Here is a 23,634-nt window from a genome sequence, read left to right on the forward strand (position 1 = left end):
AGCTGACCAGATCAAAACAAAGACTGGCTCATACCAAGTAGGTTGTTCCCAAAATATGTTCCTGTTGCTGGGGTAGTTGTAGTCAGCTTAAGACCCCAGATCCAATCCACAGGCTTAAAGGAGTTACCTGTCATACTTATGAATGCCCGGTCAACCAAGTTGGAATAATTTCTGCTTCAATTTACCAAGAAAGTTGATGTAAACAGGATGTGCTTAGGGTGGTTCAGGATTCCCTGTGTCCCAAAGAAAAGTGGCAGGGTGACCTCCATCCCAGCCATCTTCCAAGGTCTTCCCATTCCACCCCTCTGTTGGAGAGGCCTGAAATTGTCATTGTGAGCTGTGGGTACAACCCTTATTGCCTCACTTGGTTGTACATTATTTTGTAGCATGGGCTGGGGTCCCTCTAGTGGTAAGGATTGGAGTTGTGCGTGATTTTTCTCACCCTTCTGAGGGGTCAAGACCGTCTTTAGCGTAGTGTCCCACTCCTCCACAGACACAAGACAAGTTAGCATTTCCCAGGTTTCGTCTGTTGCCGCTGGCATCAGGTTGAGGTTCCTCTTCCCCTGCCCTTGTCCACCAATTTGGTATGGTGGTTGGGGAGGGGTTCCTGGGCACAGACCATCTTTCTACATTTCTCCAGTTCCACCTCTCTCTTACCCATTTATGCCTCCCTGAGCTGAGATGTGACTCCTGAATTTTTAATCTCTCTAAGCACTTGGTCTGATCTCCTGTAGTATTGCTCTTCCCCCGAGCTGTTTTATGTACGACATTCATAGCAGTCTTCAAACTATTACATTGCTTTTTCAATGCCTCTTTCTCCTCCTGATCTTGTTTAAATGCCACGTCATGTTTATTTCTCCCACTAATTTCTTGTACTCTCTTATACTGTTTCATGTGGGTGAAATAATTCTCAGTTTTCTCTGTAAGCCTGATAATCTTTCAAATGTCATTTTCCGTGATTTGCAGTTTGAACTGGTTTTAGTCAGTCATAAAGGAATATAGCATGGAAACAAGCCCTTGGCCTGAACTGGTCCGTGCTGATCACATGCCCACTTGTGCTAGTTCCAATTCCCCACATTTAGTCTATATTCTTCCAAACCCTTCCCATCCATGTACCTATCCAAATGTTTCAATGTTGCTATTGTACCTGCGTCCACAACTTTTTCTGCCAGCCCATTCCATATACTCTCCACTCTCTGCATGAAGATGTTGCCCCTAAGGTCCTCCCCCAATCTTTCCCTTTTCACCTTAAACCACCCGCAAACTTACTAATCATGCCTTGTACATACTTACATACATGACTTGGATGTGTAACAAAGGTACCAGCACCGACCCCTATTCACAGGCCTCCAGTCTGAGAATCAAACTTCAACCGTCACTCTCTGCTTCCTACCATTTTGCCAATTTTGAATCAAATTAGCTAGCTATCCCTGGATCCCATATGACCTAACCTTCATGATTAGCCACCTGTGCTGGAACGTGTCAAAGGCCTTACTAAAGTCCATACAGACAACATCCAATGCCTACCCTCCTATCCTCTTAGTTACCCCTTTGATAAAATTAAAAAGATTTAGTTTAGGTTAGTTACAGTGTGGAAACAGGCCCTTCGGCCCAACAAGTGCACACTGACCTGCTGAAGCGCAACCCATTCTCCTACATTTACCCCTTCATCTAACACTATGGACAATTTAGCGTGACCAATTCACCTAACCTGCCCATTTTTGGACTGTGGCAGGAAACCGGAGCACCCGGAGGAAACCCACGCAGATACAGGGAGAATGTGTAAACTCCACACATTAAGTCACCTGAGGTGAGAATTTAACCCGGGAACCTGTGAGGCAGCAGTGCTAACCACTGTGCCACATTTGTTAGACAGCACGTCCCTGGCACAAATCCATGCTGATTATTCTTAGTTGGACCTTGATTATCCAAATATCGGTTGATCCCATCCCTTCCTATCCTATCCTCTCCAACAACTTGTATACCACTGATGTCAGGCTAAGTGGCCTATAGTTCCTTGTTTTATCTTTGCTACTTTTCCTAAACAATGGAACAACATTAGCCACCTTCCAATCTTGCGGAATTTCACCAGTGGCTAAAGATGAAGTAAAAGTCTCTGCAAGACCCTCAGCAATTTCTTTCCTGGATTCCCACAATATCCAAGGATGGACTTGATTAGGCCCAGGGGATTTATCCACCTTAATGCGATTTAAGACAGCAAACGCCTCTCTGGTTATATGTATGAGGTCCAAAACATTTCCACTAGTTTTCCTTGTTTCCTTACCATCCATGATTCTCTCATCTGTAAACAGAAGAAATATTACTGAGCCTTGGAAAAAGTTGATGAGCAGAGAGATCTGGGCGTGCAGGTCCATTGTACCCTGAAGGTTGCTGCACAGGTGGATAGAGTGGTCAAGAAGGCATATGGTATGCTTGCCTTCATCGGACGAGGTATTGAGTATAAGAGCTGGCAGGTCATGTTAAAATTGTACAGGATGTTGGTTCAGCTGCATTTAGAATACTGTGCACAGTTCTGGTCGTCACATTACCAAAAGGATGTGGATGCTTTGGAGAGGGTGCCGAGAAGGTTTACGAGGATGTTGCCTGGTATGGAAGGTGCTAGCTATGAAGAGAGATTGAGTAGGTTAGGTTTGTTTTCACTAGAAAAAAGGAGATTGAGGGGGACCTGATTGAGGTTTACAAAATCATGAAGGGTATAGACAGGGTGGATAGAGACAAGCTTTTTCCCAGGGTGAAGGATTCAATAACGAGAGGTGAAAAGTTTTAAGGGGGATGCACGCAGCAAGCATTTCACACAGAGGGTGGTGGGTGTCTGGAACGCTTTACCAGAGGTGATAGAGGCAGGCAGGGTAGATTCATTTAAGATGCATCTGGACAGATGCATGATTAGGTGGGGAGCAGAGCGTTACAGATGCTTAGGAATTGGGAAACCAGTTTAGACAGTAGATTTGGATTGGCTCAGGCTTGGAGGGCTGAATGGCCTGTTGCTGGGCTGTAAATTTTCTTTGTTCTTTGTTTCTCCTGCTCCTCGGATGCTGCCTGACCAGATGTGCTTTTCCAGCACCACACTCTTCAACTCTGATCTCCAGCTTCTACAGTCCTCACCATCTCCTAGTTGATTTTAACCATTTTACTCTTAGTGTAGCTATAAAACCTCTTGGGATTATCTTTAACCTTATTTGTCAGATCCATCTCGTACCCTCTCTTTGTTCTTCTGATTTCCCTTTGATTATGCTCGTACACACTTTATAGGCATCAAGGAATTCACGCGAGCCTGATAACTTAACTTAACCCTAGTGTATGCCGCAGCCTTTTTCCTGTCAAGAGCCTTGGTATCTCTCGTCAGCCAGGGATCCCTAAACCTGCCAAGCTTTTCCCTTCACCCTAATAGGGACATACTATCCTGGATTCACACTCCTAAAAGCCTCCCAGTTGCCAGTCATTCTTTCCCCTTCATACAGACTCACCCAGTTGACCTCTGCTAGATCCTGCCTAATGGCCCCAAACTTGGCCTTGCCCCAGTTTAGCACCTTTACCTGTAGACCAGTTCTATCTCAATCCATAATTATGTTAGAACTAAGACATTAGACTCTGGTACAGGACCCAGAATGCTCTCCATCTGACATTTCAGTAATTTCTCCTATCTCCTCTCCTAAAAGGTGATCCAGTGTTGCACTGTCCCAAGTAGGGCCCTGTACATATTTATTGATTTTTTTTAAGAAACTTTCTTGGGCACATTTGATAAATTCCACCCTGTCCAGGCCTTTTACACTCTGGCCCAGTCAATACAGTGGAAATAAAATCTCTAACCAATACTACTCGATCCAGGCTGCCCAATCTTTCCACTCGCAGCTGACTGCTGCAACCTTCTGCAACGTTTTAAATTCCCTTTCTGGCAATTTCCTTTGGGCAGTCTTCCTAATAGTTTTCCCAGCAGTTTCTCCCTCTTTGTTGTCTTGGCTAGCATTCTCCGAGTTGCGGTCACTTGCCCATTACGCACGTAATGGAATCCCCTCTAATCAAAACGCACCCCGTCCCCAGGACCTAGAGATTCCCTTTGCTTCGTATACTTTATCCCAGACTCTAGTTCTCTCTGTACTGTCACAGTGGAGTCTGACTCGAGTCTCCCACTGAAGGGATTTAATCTTGAGTCTACCCACTGTGTCTGTCTGAGACACCAGTTAAGCTCAGTGGAAGTTGGTATAGAAGACACAGAGCACACTTCAACTTAAAAGCTCTTGTGTTCTTCAGGATTCACTCAGTTGTTTATTTTAGTTCCTCCTCCCTTCTGGCACTCCTTCAGGGCCTAAGGCTGGATGTTTTCATTTTTTGGAGCTGGATGTAGGTTTGGCATTGGAGCTTCTTGTCGATGCCCACTCAGGGACACCAATTAGTTTGCCCGGTTACCGCCCTTAAGTTATTGGCTTGGTACCAAGAAGAGAGTCACATCTCTATCAGCTAACAGCTGACTTTATTACTCAAGTTAAAACACACATACAGTTCACACTGTTTGGGTGAGAAAGAGTGAAAAGCAAGCATGCACTTCATATAAGACTAAAACCTATGGTGCACCCATGAGGCTACCTGAATACAGAATACAAAGGCTAATATCTGAGAATAGGAGTTCACGCTGACCAGGTGATCCCTTGGGTCCTTGATATCGTCTCCACACTTCGAACATAAGATCATCCCCTTCTGTGAAGGTTGATCTCTGGAGATTTTGCTGGCTGCTCGCACGAAACTCTTCACTTTTATCCTTCATCCTTATCTTTCCGAACTGTGGTGTCTTGCTTTTGTTGGCTGTGGCTCATCTGCCAAGGCTATGGCCTTTCGTTATAGGCTCTGGCCTCATTACTCTTCCATCAAATGAAGTTTTGTATGTTATGTCACTTCCTTTGTTTTCCTCTGAGATGAATTGGTTCCAGCCAGTGGATGGGGCTCTGGTTACTTCAGTTCACAAGCTGCAGTTTCAATGTCTGAGCAATTCCTAACCAACACAACAAAGATGTAATATTAGCAATTCTCCAGTCGCCTAGAACCACCCCCAAATTTAGGGAAGATGGAAAGATCATTGCCAGTGCGTCTGCAATTTCCACTGTCGTTTCCTTAAATCTTTTGAAACCTCTCATTTGATTCTTATGCCGTGTCAACTTTGATTTCAAATAGTTTATCCAATACCCCCTTTCCCAATTCCCAATCATTCTAGTGATGAGATTCCTCCCCTGTCCTGTGCAGCCGACAGAAGAAAATTATTTGTTTAATATGTGGAGGGTGTTGCACGTGGAGGTGTCCTGCTTCCATTTATAATCTCTAATTGGTACTTTAGATTAGATTACTTACAGTGGAAACAGGCCCTTCGGCCCAACAAGTCCACACCGACCCGCCGAAGCGCAACCCACCCATACCCCTACCCCTACATTATCCCTTACCCCTATGGGCAATTTAGAATGGCCAATTCACCTGACCCGCACATCTTTGGACTGTGGGAGGAAACCGGAGCACCCGGAGGAAACCCACACAGACACGGGGAGAACGTGCAAACTCCACACAGTCAGTCGCCTGAGTCGGGAATTGAACCCGGGTCTCCAGGCGCTGTGAGGCAGCAGTGCTAACCACTGTGCCACCGTGCCGCCCACTATTCCTCCTCTTACCACTCTTTACCATTGATGTGCCTATTAATGAATTTGGGATTCTACTACCAATCTTGCTTCAAGTCTACCCCGCCCAGTTCTGTTCTTGCATGATTTGAAGTCCACTCTGAAGACCCATGTGGTTCCCTGATATTCTTTAGAAACTACTGTCCTTACCTGATCTGGGCTATGCGTGGTTCCTGACCCATAGTAATGTAGCTGAAAATGTGTTGCTGGTTAAAGCACAGCAGGTCAGGCAGCATCCAAGGAACAGGAAATTCGATGTTTCGGGCCAGAGCCCTTCATCAGGAATTCATCATCCTGATGAAGGGCTCTGGCCCGAAACGTCGAATTTCCTGTTCCTTGGATGCTGCCTGACCTGCTGTGCTTTAACCAGCAACACATTTTCAGCTCTGATCTCCAGCATCTGCAGACCTCACTTTTTACCCATAGTAATGTAGTTCATGGTTAGCTGCTTGGTGGGCAATGAATGCTGGCTGAGCTGGCAATGCCCACATCCCATGAATGAATAAGTGGAGGCTTCTCCCACAGTTCCCAATCAGTTAGCATTTGGGAATGCTGCTATAATTGTTGTGACTTGTACATGTGCATCTTTTAATAAGTCAATGCTTTTTAGGTTTCCATCCATTTGGGGGAAATCTGTTTATTCATGGCTGACTTGGCAAGTGAAGTGCAGATCATAAATCTGAAGATGTTAGTCAATACTTTTTAATAACACTGCAAATGTATCCTTCCACTCTTTTAATAATGGCCACTGCTACATTATTTTGTTGTAAGTGTACACATTTTCATGCATAAAAGTTTAATTCCATATGGTCAGTACATTATTTTCCTGTCTATTTAATCAAGCGTTAGTGTTGAGAATTCTGTTTATATTTGTGCATGTTGACAAGTGCGTGGGGCAGCATGGTAGCTGAGTGGTTAGCACTGCTACCTCACCGTACCAGGAAGCCGGGCTCAATTCCACCCTCAGGCAACTGTGTGCGGCATTTGCGTATTCTCCCTGTGTCTTCATGGGCTTCTTCCACGTGTTTCAGGTTTCCTTCCACAGTCCAAGGACGTGCAGGTTAGGTGGATTGACCACGGGAAATGTGGGGTTACATGGATGGGGTGGCAGGTGGGTCTGTGTGGATGCTCTTCATAGGAGTGGTGTGGACTCAATGGGCCTGATGTTCTGCTTTCACACTGGAGGGATTCTGTGATTTCTAACCAAAGACCCACCGATCTTTGGGCTTTTAGAGCTGGGTGAGCCAAGATTTGAGAACCAGAGTAAAGGATTTGCTTTCTTTTCTTCCCCTTTGTGTCTCACCATTAAGGCTTTTAGACTCTAACCATGATGCTGCTTGATGGACAAATTTTTATCATTGAAGATATTAGTTGTGAGCTCCTTACAGTCATTAAGGATACATTTCATCAGTTGTACCCTGGAACATTAGTTATCTGAGAGTTCAGAAAAGAGGATACAGTATTCAGATGATATTCAGTCATTCAGACAATGACCTTTATAGATCTGGTGCCTGTGAGAGGATCCTTGTCTGAGGACTCCCAGGTTCATAGCCTAATTCCCCATCACCCGAACTTGGCAAATGAACCTAGATGGAAATCTATGTGAGACTTGGCTTAAAGTGAGAACCTGGAGAGGCACCGTCATTATTCGCATATTCTTGATGAGTCAGTATTCAGGTATCAGTGACCTATTCGATCAGAATGATGGAACCACTTTGCCATATTCCTGCCTTTTTAGATGATGCAGTCTTCCTTCTCTTATTCTATATTGAAAACCTGTGCACCCTTCTGGAGTATCAATTATTACTCTGGTCTCCAAGTCAAAAGACTATGAGCTTAAGTCCTACTCCAGATTTGAGTGCAATAATTGAAGCGCTCTCAGTGAGGCATCTCGCATGTTTGTGACTGTCTGGTAGCAGTGACATGAGTTCCCTTTTGAATTCTTGACCATAACACTCAAATCTCTCTCTCCTCCTTTTAAAGACCCAAATTTAAAAACTGCCAGGCCTAGCCAAGATCGTGGTCATTTCTCTTGAGATCTCTTTTCTTAGCTAATGTCAATTTTTTTTTATCTGATCATGTTTTAAGTAGTTTTCTGTTACTAAAGGTTTATTGTTATGGTACTGACTAAATAATTATCCATTATATAATAGTTATGTACTTATGTAAGTCCATTTTGTACAATGACCTGTAATCAATTTTACAGTCCAGTGCAATGACCGTTAGTTGATGCAACTGAAGTAAGTTATAAAGTGCAGTCTAGTTAGCAGATATTGCCAAAAGGCATCATGGAAATGGGTTGTTCCTTGCATCGGTGTCTTAAAACATCTATTACCCTTTTTGTGTGTTTTTTCTAATTTTATTTGAGCAGTTTTTCAGAAACTGATCTACAAAAGGACAATTTCATCCAGTTGAATACATCTGACTAATGTGACTGAGCATTGTAATTGTGTAAGCAATTAGTCTGCTTTTGTACAGTTAGCATTTTTACTTCAGCCTTGTATTGCATTTAATTTTTAACTAATGCACCAGAAATTTCAGTTGCATCACATTGTAAATTGCATGGCAGATGTGCAGACATTTTGAATTTAATCTTTAAGTCCAGCGATCAGAGCAACTGATCAAACCCCTTCACCTGCAGTGAGTCAATAAAATTTTAGCCTTTTTGGACCAGTTGATTTTTATGTTTTCAGCTTGTGTACAGTGAAGGTGCCAATTTTAATAAGTTACTAAAACTGCAAGAGTAGTTTGTGTTGTTACATCTTGCTACTAAAAATGACATTTTCATTGCTTCACTTTTGCTTACCACATTATTCTTTACCTTCCCCATTTTATTTTCTCAATACTTTTCTCTCAGTTATAACTCTTTCTTAAGTATTTCAGTACACATTGTGCACCTTTTTTGTGTCCTGGATTCCGTTTATGTTGGTATTTATAGCCAGTTCTCCATTTATGTTTGTAAAGACTTCTATTTGAAAATATAAATTTGTTTTGCTTTATTAACTTATAAACTGAAGAAGGATGATAAATGGAACAAGTTGACTAGTAATCCAGATAAAGCTGCCTAAGCAAGCCAGAGTTGAGATCCAAATTTCTCACCTTTCATCTGAGGTACAAGTTTGGGAGCACTGGTATAAACCTTGCCTCTCTGCATAATGCAAAGAAGTTAATTGATTTCCCAAGAATATATTTTTTAAAAGAAAATGTAATGTGCATGGTTGGTTTTTGTCTGTGATCCAAGGCAATTTTTATAGTGCACTGTGATCTCACAGACAGGCAAATTGTTGAAAAGTGGTGTATATTCCCATTCAATCATTTAAAAGGCAAGAATCACATTATTTAGCAACAGAGGAAGATTGTATTTCAGTGCCCAACCACATGAACAATATACTACTGCATTGGTTATCGTTCACAAATTAATGTTAAGATTAAATCAGTATGATACTTTACATTATTCCAAATTATTTCATTTCCAAAAAAGAATTTTATGGTGGATCATGACAATTTGGTCTTTTATTATTTAACTATTCATTGTCATTATATTCTCTTTATATAGTAGATATAGGTTCTAAGATTTCTCAACATTTTTTTGTTATCTAAAAGATATGTAATGTCATTCATGGTGGTAATATGAAACTGTAATGTATCTCAATTGAATCATGCTGAAGAATTGGCAAATTGTAATGACGACAGGACATTATAGAGGAGTTATATGTTCATCTCTTGCATGGAAATATTCTCAGTAGCACAGCTTGTACGCTGTGATTTGTGTTTTAAACTGAATTCAAGATGTAATAGTGAAGAGAAGCATGTGACTTTTATACAAAGTCTGCATAGGGAGAAATCCATGTCACCTGATTACCAGAAGAGTAGAAGCCCAGGTCAAACGCAGTTGTACAGAAGGGGCTCTTAAGACTGCACTGTCAAAGCTGTACTAAATCTTTCCAGCATTCAATAATGTGTGGATATTGTGGCCCATGCTTTAACATCAGGGCACACAGGTGAAGGCTATTGCATACTTGCACAGCCCAGAGGCTATCAGACTAATACTTTTAGAGGATGAAAATCCACAAGTGGGTGCTGCAGGTTAACTGCCAAGCAATGGTTAAATTTGCACAGAATCACCAGAGGGTCCCTGCCAATGAGACATCCATTCAATTATGATCCGAAGATTGAGTGACGGAGGCAGCTTTTAAAAGGGCACTGGAAGATTCACCCTGGGAAAGTAGAGAGAAGAGACCCTGAGAGAGCTGGTCCCGACAAAGATTGTAACAATCGTTAACCTTAAAGTGAGGATGTAGGTGCTGTTCTGGGTTCATTGGCGTATACATGAGTACAAGTGTGTAAGATGTTAAAAAAAAGACTGCACGTTGTTGGATTTGTACCATTTCAAATACTTGCACTTGGAAGCGGGGTAGTTTTTTCTATGATGAAGCTTTGTTTTAAATGTACATTGTTTTGGCATTACTGCTGAAGCTGACTCTGTTCAGTACATGTATTAATATAGTGATTTATGTTATAGCCTGATGTCATCCTTGAAATGCATTAGCTATCATTCAGAATGATGGATGCTTCGATGGTCTCCAGTGCCTTTGTCTTGGACAACAGGCGAGGTGGAATGCAAGAATGGATTCCTTCTCACCACTATCCAGCCTACTCTGATAGAGTAGCACTGGTTGAGGATTGGCAGTTGAGCAATTCTCCTCATTCCCCTTACTTCCTCAGTATGTCCCATCCATCCACTCCTGTCCTGCAAAATCTGCTAAACTGTGCATTAACACTATTCTCAGTCATTTGTCCTCAATGGAGAGAAGTAAGAGAAAGAAAGTTAACTTTGTAAAGCTTGAGAGAACAGAAATTGAGAGGAATATCTGCTAGTTTATTGCTAAAATTTTCTACTTTGCTTTTGCAGTGAGACTGATAAAGTCAAAACACTTGTATTTCCTGTGATGTACCTCAACGAGGTAAGGCTAATGCTCAACTTAAAACTCAATGTTCAGGTTGATATAAATATCATTGCTAGTATGTGAAGGCACTAATATATTTCTTACAAAGACTAGGTCATAAAGTCATAGAGATGTACAGCATGGAAACAGATCCTTCGGTCCAACCTGTCCATGCCGACCAGGTATCCCAACCCAATCTAGTCCCACTTGCCAGGACCCGGCCCATATCCCTCCAAACCCTTCCTATTCATATACCCATCCAAATGCCTTTTAAGTGTTGCAATTGTACCAGCCTCCACTACTTCCTCTGGCAGCTCATTCCATACACATACCACCCTCTGTGTGAAAATGTTGCCTCGTAGGTCTCTTTCATATCTTTCCCCTCTCATCCTAAACCTATGCCCTCTAGTTCCGGACTCCCTCACCCCAAGTAATAGACGTTGTCTGTTTATCCTATCCATGTCCCTCATAATTTTGTAAACCTCTATAAGGTCACCCCTCAGCCTCCGACGCTCCAGGGAAAACAGCCCCAGCCTGTTCAGCCTCTCCCTATAGCTCAAATCCTCCAGCCCTGGCAACATCCTTGTAAATCTTTTCTGAACCCTTTCAAGTTTACAATAGAAGGAGACCAGGACTGCACGCAATATTCCAAAAGTGGCCTAACCAATGACCTGTACATGCACAACATGACCTCCCAACCCCTGTACTCAATACTCTGACCAATAAAGGAAAGTATACCAAACGCCGCCTTCACTGTCCTATCTACCTGTGACTCCACTTTCAAGGAGCTACGAACCTGCAGACCTTTCAGGTCCATGAGCCTGACATGCCATTTAATAAGGTAAAAACAATGACTGCAGATGCTGGAAACCAGATTCTGGATTAGTGGTGCTGGAAAAGCACAGCAGTTCAGGCAGCATCTGAGGAGCAGTAAAATCGACATTTTGGGCAAAAGCCCTTCATCAGGAATGCCATTTAATAAGATAATGACTGATCTGATTGTAACCTCCAACCTACATTCCTGCCTTTCCTTGATGACCACACTCACCCTTGCTTAACAAGAATCTGTCTCCCTCTGCCTTAAAGATCTTTGAGGACTGTAAGATGTTCAAAGACTCTGTTTCTATTGTTATTACGTGGAGAGAGTTGCAAAAGCACTTAACCCTCTTGAGGAGAGAAAATCTGTATTAAAGAGTAACACTAATATAGTGATAAACAGCTGCTCCACATCTACCTGGACAAGACCACACAGGACCTTGCATGATTCATGACACCATTCACTCTTTCAGAACTGTAAAAAAATACAAGCATAACCTCTCCAATCTTTTCCTCTTCTCAACTATCCAGCCTCACTTCGCCCCTATACCACCTCCTTCCCCGCCCTCCACCCCCCCCCCCTCCCCCCCAGGATTTGATGTATTAGTCAAGTAAACCATTTCTGACTGTAAATTCACACCATCCTTCCTTGAGCCCAAGCATACCCTTCCTATTTTTGTATTAAATTCTATTGTGGTAATTTTTTCCTTGTTACTTGTCATTTCTGCATATTAACCCTATGCAATTCATGCACAAGAGCAGCCAATTCCCTCTGCATCTCCTGAGCTCTGCGGTTTCACAACATTTAGATGATTTCTTTTCATCTGACCTACCAAAAGTAACAATTTCCCATTTTCTCTATTTGCCACATGTTTACCCTTTTCCTTCATCTGTCTCTATTATTGTAGCCTCCTTAAGACCTTTTCACAATTAACTTTCCTACCTATCTTTATCATCAGGAAATTTGGCAGCCTTCTGTCCTTTCATCCAAGTCATCTGTATAAATTATAAACAGTTGAAGCTTGTGGCATACCACTGGTAACACCTTGGCAACCAGAAAAAGGCCAATTCATGTCTACTAATTACTTCCTTTCAGCCCAACCAATCAATCTATCCATGCCAAAATGCTAACTCCAATACTATGAGCTTTTATTTGCCTCCGTAACCTTTGTGAACATACAAAACGCATTTGATGCAATTTTTCATTTTATCTTTTGGAACACTAAGTACAGTGTCTCATTCAGTTCTGCTTTAATACAGCATATACTCCTTCACATAATTCAAATAGATTGGTCAAATATGATTTTCCCTTTAACAAAGGAAACTATACCTGTTTACCTTGGTCCGAACCAAGTGCCTTTCTGTAACTACTAACGTTTCTAACTCAACAAATTGTTTTCCAATGGATTTTCCTTTTGCACCTCTGCAATCACTTCTGACCCAGGTCACATTTATTATTTCACTGAGCGAAGTGGAAGGGCATTCAAAATTGCAACATGCATCATTTAATCTTGATTGCTCCCATTCTGAGGACAAGACACCAGTCTAACTGCCATGTTGAGTATTGAATCTGTTCATCAAGAATTGACGTGGTTTATACACTGAAATTACAGACAATATAGAATACTTTTTCTCCAATGACAAAGCAAGGCAATGCCATAGAAACAGCACTTTGTAAGCTGTGGGTTACCAACCCATTTAAGTTTTGGGGGGAAATTGATTGAGGTTAGGCCCAGATGGTGCAGACTGTCAGGATTAATTTCACACTGATTCACCTTTTCTGCTAAGCCTGTTTTTAAATGGCCATTTGCTAACTCTTATCCCACCTGTGTTCCAAACACCCCAGACTGTTGTTGGGGCACATTTTGATCCCTGCAGACATTGCTATGTAAATTGGATTAGATTAGATTAGATTACATACAGTGTGGAAACAGGCCCTTCAGCCCAACAAGTCCACACCGACCCGCCGAAGCGCAATCCACCCATTTCCCCCACATTTATCCCTTCACCTAACACTACGGGCAATTTAGCATGGCCAATTCACCTGACCCGCACATCTTTGGACTGTGGGAGGAAACCGGAGCACCCGGAGGACACCCACGCAGACACAGGGAGAATGTGCAAACTCCACACAGTCAGTCGCCTGAGTCGGAAATTGAACCCAGGTCTCTAGCGCTGTGAGGCAGCAGTGCTAACCACTGTGCCACCCACGGCGCGTGGAGGGTGAAGCCCCCAAAGCTGCAGGACTGGTAGCACATGTACATTAACAATGTTGTCCCTTCCTGTCCATTCTGAAGAGTTTATCCACCAAGTTTATCTTTCTTGTGACTTCCCTCTTCTAACTTGCCCTGTTTTTCTTTCTATTATTAAGGTTTCCTGCAAATCCACATTGAGTTCGTAGCAGTGAATAGTAGTGATTTTGATCTTTTCGGAATGATAATATTTGTATTGTGGTTACATTGTTCATTATATGATTATTTCCTGTTTGCTTCTGTTTCACTTTTTGCTTTGTGTTATTTTCTCTTGTTCCAGAGTGTTTTGATTGATAATGTATCAGCTGCTAAGTTGAACGCAATGCTCCTGCAGTCTGAAGTAATAACTGTGATTCCATTTATGATAATGGGTCTGGGGATTCTCTTTGGTTTGATCTTCGTCATACTTGTATGCACTAGTCGCAATGAGGTTAATGAGGTTAATGAGGTACGTGTTCATGATGTAGATGAAATGTGCTCTGATTTTGCTATCCCTTGGTTGCATTCCATTCAAAATGAATCTTTGGTACATAGGGTCTTTATTAACTTGATTTGAATTATTTCTCTTAATTTTAGTTGAGTTTCTGCTTCAGTCTGCTGGCTTGTGCTATTTGCTAATGTCAGATCTGGTGGCATCTGCATTGTACAAATTGCCACCTTTTGTAACTATTGAATTATTGAGCCAAAACCGCAGGTCCTGTAACATCAGTGAGTACTTGCACAGTTTCATAATGCAGTACCTGATTGCTCTGGCCTAAATTTCCACTGATGGATGACATACTATTTGTTGCACATAGTATTTTATTGTAACCCCAACAAACACAACTTGTGCAAATTTAACTGAAAATTCAATGAACCAATCAAACACCTCCCCCATCCATTCAGTGGCTAATTTAAAATAAAAAATCCAAAACCTGTTCAGATGTAAGAAAATAGACACATGCCTATTTTTAATATGTCCGCATCTGCATTAATTGTGGCACCATTATGTTGACACCAGTTTTTGTGTGAAAAGATTATAGTTTGTATTCTCATCTTGCCTGATAAAGCGCTCTTTCAGAGCAAAGACTGATTGCATTACACTATTCCTTAAAGTTGGAGGAAAAAAAAGCAGTGTTGCTCATATCAATTTGAGGTGTCAGAACTTGGATGGCATTTTGATGAAGGGCATGTTCTTTTCCTCATCCCAGTAGTGAATTTCTCAACATCGTGGGCGGCACAGTGGTTAGCACTGCTGTCTCACAGCACCTGAGACCTGGGTTCAATTCCCGACTCGGGCGACTGACTGTGTGGAGTTTGCACATTCTCCCCATGTCTGCGTGGGTTTCCTCCGGGTGCTCCGGTTTCCTCCCACAGTCCAAAGATGTGCAGGTCAGGTGAATTGGCCATGCTAAATTGCCCGTAGTGTTAGGTAAGGGGTAAATGTAGGGGTATGGGTGGGTTGCGCTTCGTCGGGTCGGTGTGGACTTGTTGAGCCGAAGGGCCTGTTTCCACTACTGTAAGTAATCTAATCTAATCAGCTATTGAGAAATAGGGAATTTGTCAGCCAACTTGCCTGTGACGTTATCAAACATCCCTCTCCAAATGAAAGCTCTGTATGTGATGGTGTAATGGGAATACAAAAAAAAGGATTTCACCTAGGCACAACAGTATTAAGACACACTAGATTTCTTAATAGACCCAATTCAATAAACATTGATTGTTTAGATTTCAGGCATTGTTACTGATGATGCTACAGGCCAATTTTCAGTGTGCACATTTTCAAATCTGCCATAGCAGCTCAAGAATTTGAGAATAATGTATTTTGGGTGTTGCATCTTATCCCCACATATTTGACTTTACTTTACCTTTGTCCTAGGTCCCAGTCATAAACTTCAGAACAGTGTTGCAATTTGTTTTTAAAAAAACACATACGAGTCAGGCCTATTTTTAGTGTGCAGAATGTAATGGTGGAGGAGGATTTGTGCAGAAGTTTGGTGACAGAGCCATCTTATTGATAACATCTTTTTAAAATTTTTGATTTAACTGTTATTGTAACTGTTATTTGTCATTTTTTTTTACGACTTGAACATTTTGTCCTTTTATCCAATTTATAACGTATCTTGCTAAATATGCTCTGAAAAGATAGGATAACATTTAACTTTCACAGGAGATTTAGCCAAACATTCCAGAATGCAAACTTATTGAATTTCTATTTAATGTTTGCAGTTTTTAATTTACAAAACAAGTAGCTTCTTCCATGGATTTGAAGTTTAATGAATTTTTTTGCATTTATTTTGAAAGAGTGTAAAAAAAATTTTGAAGTTCTTTGCCATTTGAGCACCAGTACTTTTTAAGAATCTGCATTGTGCAACTTTGTATGATTCACAAGCTCAATTGACCAAAGGTAAAATTAGGATAAGGGCCAGGAGTTAAAATGAACTAAATTTCAGAATGGGTAATACATGCTGGCTGTTCCAGTGATTCCCAGATACCTTGAATGAACAAAATTGTCAAAAATTTGAGTATTAGGAAGTTATTGAGGAAGATTCAAAAATTGCCCTGACCAGTTGGCTATTATGAGGTGACAAAGCACCAGTTTTCATTAGCAAAGGGATCAGATGCAGAGGGAACAGAAACAGTGGATTGTTCTGCCTAACTCTGATTTTATTCCATTATGTCTATTTTTCAATACTGGATGTGAGGACAATGCAGATGGTTGGACTAGTGAGCTGGGAAAAAGGTGATATCGATGGGAATTTAACGAGACTGAGGTGTCAATGTGGTATTCATGACTACTGTGACTGTAAAAATCCATCTCAATAATCTGTTAAACCTACTCCTAACTGAAATGGCTCCATTCAGTTTTGAATGCACATGTTGATGCATTGTCTGAAGGTGTAATTAAAGCCATAAATCTGTAGCATTTAAACATAGGCCCCAACATGATGGATGAGCTAGATTTTCAATATGCTATTTTGCTCAATGGGACCAAACACTGTTGCAAATGACATCTAGTAGTGTGAATGCAGTGCCCAGTGTGGCACTCAGCTGTGAATGGACTGCATGATGAACCAGAAGTTCCTGATTTGATTTTGTTATTTCTCTGATTCCAATTAACACGGCCAGGCCATTCAGGCACTGTGTCTGAGGCAGTTATGGAACTGGACCCCAACGTTAATCACTACCTGTGGAAACAGGAAGGCAATGGAAAGGATAGAATTAAAGGAAACTTTGTGAACACCAGACCAACAAAGCAACTCGTTCCCAGAGCTTGTGGCTGCTGCTTTGTTACTTAAGAGAATGAGTATTTTGCATCAGTGTTTCCTGTGGAAATGAACATGGAAGATATAGAATGTAGGGAAATAGATGATGACGTCTTGAAAAATGACCATATTACAGAGGAGGAAGTGCAGGATGTCTTGAAACACAGAAAAGTGGATAAATCCCCAGGACCTGATCAGGTGTACCCTAGAAGTCTGTGGGAAGCTAGAGAAGTGATTGCTGGGCCTCTTGCTGAGATAATTGTATCATCGATTGTCACAGGTGAGGTGCTGGAAGACTGGAGGTTGGCTAACGTGGTGCCACTGTTTATGAAGGGCGGTAAAGACAAGCCAGGGAACCATAGGCCAGTGAGCCTGATGTCAGTGGTGGGCAAGTTGTTGGAGGGAGTCCTGAGGAACAGGGTGTACATGTATTTGGAAAGACCAGGACTCACTAGGGATCGTCAACATGGCTTTGTGCGTGGGAAATCATGTCTAACAAACTTGATTGAGTTTTTGAAGAAGTAACAAAGAGGATTGATGATGGCAGAGCAGTGGACGTGATCTATATGGACTTCGGTAAGGTGTTTGACAGGGTTCCCCATGGGAGACTGGTTAGCAAGGTTAGATCTCATGGAATACAGGGAGAACTAGCCATTTGGACCCAGAACTGGCTCAAAGGTAGAAGACAGAGGGTAGTGGTGGAGGGTTGTTTTTCAGACTGGAGGCCTGTGACCAGTGGAGTGCCACAAGGATCGGTGCTGGGTCCACTACTTTTTATCATTTATATAAGTGATTTAGATGTAAGCATAAGTAGTATAGTTAGCAAGTTTGCAGATTACACTAAAATTGGAGGTGTAGTGCACAGCAAAGAGGATTATCTCAGATTACAATGGGATCTTGATCAGATGGGCCAATGGGCTGAGAAGTGGATGGTGGAGTTTACTTTAAATAAATGCGAAGTGCTGCATTTTGGGAAAGCAAATCTTAGCAGGACTTATACACTTAATGGTAAGATCCTGGGGAGTGTTGCTGAACAAAGAGACCTTGGAGTGCAGGCTCATAGCTCCTTGAAAGTGGTGTCGTAGGTGGATAGGATAGTGAAGAAGGCATTCGGTATGCTTTCCTTTATAGGTCAGAGTATTGAATACAGGAGTCGGAAGGTCATGTTGCGGCTGTAGAGGATGTCAGTTAGGCCACTGTTGGAATATTGCGTGTAATTCTGTCTCCTTCCTATCGGAAAGATGTTGTGAAAGTTGAAAGAGTTCAGAAAAAATTTACAAGGATGTTGCCTGGGTTGGAGGATTTGAGCTCTAAGGAGAGGTTGAATTGGCTGGGGCTATTTTCCCTGGAGCGTCGGAGGCTGAAGGGTGACCTTTATAGAGGTTTATAAGATCATGAGGGGCATGGATAGGATAAATAGACAAGGGATGGGGGAAGTCCAGAATGAGAGGGCATGATTTAGAGTGAGAGGGGCAAGATGTAAAAGAGACCTAAGGGTCAACATTTTCACTCCGAGGGTGGTATGTGTATGAAATGAGCTACTAGAGAAAGTAGTGGAGACTAGTACAACTGCAATATTTAAAAGGCATTGGATGGGCATATGAATAGGAAGGATTTGGAGGGATATGGGCTGGGTGCTGGCAGGTTGGACTAGATTGGGTTGGGATTATCTGGTCAGCATGGACGAGTTGGACCGAAGGGTCTGTATCCGTGCTGTGCATCTGTGACTGAGATGCAAATGAGTAGAGGTAACATTGTTGCAAAAGAAACTATCATCAGCATGACTGTATATATTTTGGATACAATCCAACAGAGGAAAATAAACAATCTTGAGATCACATTGTAAGGAAGCAAATAATGTTTCTCATGCACTGGAAGCATTTTATATATTCCCATTATTTTCAAGTTCTTTGAGGAATGTTTCTTGCTCATCAATTGAGGATTAAGATCATGGTTACCTCTAAGCTAATGGTTAACTATTAATCTAAAATCGCAACAAGCGTTCTTTGCTACTTCGTTAAAATATTGGTCAGATATCAGATGAACTTCCTGTCAATGATTAACTTCCCTTGTGAAATCCACCAAGGTTCTCCTGAACATCCAGACTGAGAAAATGGGTTCAGTGCCTAAGCAGGAGCAAGGCTAGTGAAAATTGACCTGGTGGGAAAGGTAAAGGGAGTTGGTAGTGTGGCACTGGAAAAAGCACAGCAATTCAGGTAGCATCCGAGGAAAAGGAGAGTCCGTTTCAGGTGGGACCTCCTTCAGGATGGGAGGGGAAAGGGAGATGGGGCTGGGGGAAAGCTAGCTGGGATGGTGATAGGGGGATGCAGGTAGAAGTGATTGTGATAGGTCGGTGGAAAGGAACATGGATAGATAGGGCGGTATCTGGGATGGAGCCAGGGATTTGGAAACTGGTGAGTTCAATGTTGAAGTAGTGTGATTTTAGGATCCTGAGGCAGAAGATGAGGTGTTCTTTCTCTAATGTGTAGGTGGCAGAGGAGGCCCAGAATGGACATGTCTTCGGAGGAGTGGGAGGTGGAGTTGGAATGGTTGGCCACCAAAAGGTGGGGTTGGTTGCTGCCTATGGACCAGAGATGTTCCCTGAACCATTCCATGAGTTTGCACTCTACCTCTCTGACATCGAGGAGAGCAATAGATGCAGTAAATGAAGTTAGAGGGTGTGCAAATACATCTCTGAATTTGGAATGATCCTTTGGGGCCTTGGATGGAGGTGAGGGGGTGGTGTGGGTGCAGGCTAAATGAACAGACTGAATTTTGGTGACAGAAATCGGAGTTCATTGTAGTTGGGAAAGTTTGCAATTTGTGCTGGATAAAAGAAAGTTATATTTATTTTTCCAGTCATATTGGCATATCCAGTTTATCATCTGATTTTGTTTGATGGATTCCAGCCAGATCTGGTTAGAGATGGGGAAAATCCATTGCATGCCTTAAACCTGACAAGTAAAGATAAGACCTTTCAGAGGATCAAACAGAATCGGAGAAACTAAGTGTTTTCCTGGAGAGTTATGCAGATGCACAGCATGGAAACAGAGCCTTTGGTCCAACTCATCCATGTTGCCTAATTATATTAAATCTAGTCCCATTTGTCAGCATTTGGCCCATATCCCTCTAAACCCTTCCTATTCATGTACCCATCCAGATGCCTTTTAAATGTTGTATTGTATCAGCCTCCACCACTTCTGGCAGTTCATTCCAGATGCGCACCATCCTCTGAAGAGATTGTGCCTTTGGTCATTTTTAAAATCTTTTTCCCCTTTTGCCTTAAACCTATGCCCTCTAGTTCTGGACTCCCCCACCCAAGGGAAAAGACCATATCTATTTACCCTATCCATGCCCTCATGATTTTATAAATCTCTGTACTTCAAATGTGAAGGTAAGGGAGTGATAGAGCAAATTGACAGATTTAAAGTGACAGCGGAATGCGTAACACAAGTCCAGACAGGAGTTTTAAAGTGTATTGGCCAATAACTTGCTGAACAGCTTATTCAGGAAGAGATGCAGAAAGGGGGTGTGAATGGTATGAAATGCAAGGATGAAATTAGGTATGACCTTATGATCCAAGTCTGAAGATTAGAGAGGCCACCTGGGATGGCAAAGTGATCATGTGTGATGGCAGGAAGAGAGATCACTTGGGAAGGAACTGAACTAAGAGGTGAGTTGTGTTGAAGATGTAAATTACTGTGATTTATCTTTAATGCATGAGTTTTGGAAAGAAAAGAGAGCAGACATGTCAGTGAGGAAGCATTTATCTTCAGGTATTTGTTGGAATGGTCAGTGATGTGCACTTTTTTTTTATTCCTGTGTTTTTATAATGTATTCTTTTCATAAACAGGCATCCGAGGCAGAAAGGACACCCCTTTTGAAACCATCTTGAAACTTCATGCCAGTATTTCTGCAGCCTCGTTGAGTGAAACTATGCAAAGGATACATGTTGGTTTTCTTCCCCATTTTTTGGAATTACCATCGGTTTCAAAGTCTCAGAGCACTATCTGTTACCTACAATTTTAAAGTCTACTGATGTGAATAACAACCGTTCAAGTTGAGCTTGCAAAATTATACTTCAGTATATAACACTACTTCATGTATCAAATGCAGCTTTTAAAAAATTGAGTAACGATTATGATTTTTAAATGAACTACCCATTGCAGTTCTGCAGTGTTGACCGCTATGACTTCAGTTTGTAAAGGCGAACTTTTGTAACCAAGCCTTTGCTTAAGATCTGCGTGTGTTATGATGAAGTATACTGCTATAACAATTTTGAATTTGGTACTCTGAGGTTTTGAATAAGTTTACTTGTGTATATATTGAAGTATATGTAATTTAGCTCATTTTGACTTTAATGAGAACAGTCACAGGCTGGGTCCTTTCTTCTGTTTAGAGAGATCTAGTTTGTTTAGATGAGAACTCTTACCCCCTACACTTTCTTTCTCTCCCATCCCTTTGCTGCATTTATATTTAATTCTGCACTTGCCAAATGGACTGCTAAGAATTTTGTAAATACACCTCTTGTGATTATGGCAAAAAGTTATGTTGCTGCAGTCAAGAAAATCAAAGTATTTATGAAATTCTGTGGAAAAATGATTTTATTCATATTTTGCTCATTTGGGGGAAGAAAGAAGGTAGTCAAATTAATGAAGAATGTCAGTGCCAAACAATATTCCATCTCTACATCTGAATTTGGACTTGGTTGGTTTCTCTGTGTACTCTTTGCCTTTCAATGCGCTCCAGACATTGTCATCAGCTCAGCTGTTTAAGATTTTATTCAGAATGTAATAGAAAAGGTATGAGGAAGGACATATTGTTACTTACACACTCCTCCCTCCTCTTCCTGTGTTTTGTATTCTGGCGAATCCACTCAGGATTCAGGACAGTTTACTATTCACATTATCACTTGCATATTCAGTGTAACGTAGAGTGATTTGGTTTGCCACAATTCATTATTAAATATTTGTGTATTTAATAAAGCAATCTAAGGATCCAAGTTACACTGTGTCAAATTAATATTTTGTATGACATGTTAGTTTGTTTACTAGCTTGGTTAATAATCAAGTTAACAACCACTATTGACTCCACCCCAGCAACTGTACTTACCAATAGTTATGGTTAGATTTCTTAAATCTGCGTTCAGGTCAATAATGTGATGCTAAGCACTGTCCAAAACATGATCTAAATTTTCAAGGAAGTAACCATAATTGTCTGTTTAGAATACGTCTTACTCTGCTTCACACTGTATGCCAAGTAGTGTACTTTGTATATATTTTTGTATGGATTGAAATGTTTTAGATAATTTTGTTTTTTTAAAAATAAGCACAACACAAACACTTCATTCAAGCATTTTGTGACCTACTGACCCATGTTTGGCATTGCAGAATGTGTGTAATTGTAATGTTTCCAAGATATTAATAAAGAATGCTATTCAATTTGTGGTACTTTAATCACAAAAATATGTCTGTACAATTTTGCTGTATAAGATCATCCAGTGAGTTGTGGCAAATCAGCAATATCCATGGGATGTGTTAGAATCGCTTAGTTGTAGTGGCCTCAAGTGACTTTATTACACCAGTATTCATTTTCTGTGGCTAGAGATTTCATTGACTGTCAGGGAAGTGAAGTGGTTTTGCATCCACAGATCATTTTTAGGAGAGTGAAAATGAGTAGTTTCCAAAACATGATTACTTCTAAATAGCGATGATTGGAGCCTCGTGTCCACTGGGTTAGGCCGAGACTGTTTGTAATGAACATAGGGAAATCCTGCAAGGGAAGAAATATTCATATTGTATTGGTTCACATTTTAACCAACTCTATTCGACCATATATTCTCAGGGTTGGTTATCAGTGCTTCAGTATATATCTCAAATATCTTTTCATTGGAACACTTGTATACTAATCCAGGAAGGAAACATGAGAAAAGTTATTAATCGAAAGGACTGAGAGAAGGGAGAGGTACAAATATTTGATAGTATGGAACAGTTGATGGTATTCATGAAAACAAACTTGGTGGATGGATGTCATACCAAATTTCAAAGGGGACAATAATCTGAATTGTGTGGCGCACCTCAGTCCCAGAGATATGGGTTTGATTCCAGTCTTGGGCGACTGTTGGTGTGGAGTTTGCACATTCTCCCTGTGTCTATGTGGGTTTCCTCTGCATTCTCTGGTTTCTTCCCACAATCCAAAGATCTGCAGGTTAGGTGGACTGGCCAAGCTAAATTGTCCATGTTGTCCAGGGATGTGCAGGCTAGGTGGGTTAGCCAGGGAAATGCAGGGCTACTAGGTTAGGGTAGGGGGTGTGCCTGGGTGGACGGCTGCTCTTTGGAGGGGCAGTGTGGACTGAGTCAAATGGCCTGCTTCCACTCAGTGTAGAGATTCTATGATAAAAATAATTGGGTACTAATAGATTTATTTTGCCTGCAAGGGACTGTGCCCCGTGCTCGATTGCCTGCATATTCTAAAATATTTCAGTGAGTCATGTTGTGAGTTCTATCTTAAATTAGCTGTTCATGCAATTCTTTTCATACTCTTGATTATTCAGTTAATTTCACCTGTATTTAGATGGAAAGTGGTGGCCTGAAGGTATTTTATAAGTTTGCATGATATACAGCAAGCAATGACTTGTTTGGGGTCACCCTTATCCCATAAGCTAGCTTTGTGTCCTATTTTGGCATCAAGCCTGCAT

At 41.4% G+C, this 23,634-nt stretch overlaps 1 protein-coding gene across 1 annotated transcript in view; it reads left to right on the forward strand.

The window, feature by feature from the left end:
* LOC132816372 (lysosome membrane protein 2-like) overlaps positions 1–22,378 on the forward strand; it is a 69,789-nt gene extending 47,411 nt beyond the window's left edge. Inside the window, exons 10-12 of the mRNA XM_060825846.1 lie at positions 10,591–10,642; positions 13,973–14,140; positions 20,791–22,378. Coding sequence (XP_060681829.1) covers positions 10,591–10,642; positions 13,973–14,140; positions 20,791–20,832 — 262 coding nt within the window. The 3' untranslated portion in view covers positions 20,833–22,378. The remainder of the gene's footprint in view (positions 1–10,590; positions 10,643–13,972; positions 14,141–20,790) is intronic.
* Positions 22,379–23,634: the final 1,256 nt, after the last annotated feature.

Source organism: Hemiscyllium ocellatum, chromosome 1, assembly GCF_020745735.1.
Source record: "Hemiscyllium ocellatum isolate sHemOce1 chromosome 1, sHemOce1.pat.X.cur, whole genome shotgun sequence".
Taxonomy (NCBI): domain Eukaryota; kingdom Metazoa; phylum Chordata; class Chondrichthyes; order Orectolobiformes; family Hemiscylliidae; genus Hemiscyllium; species Hemiscyllium ocellatum.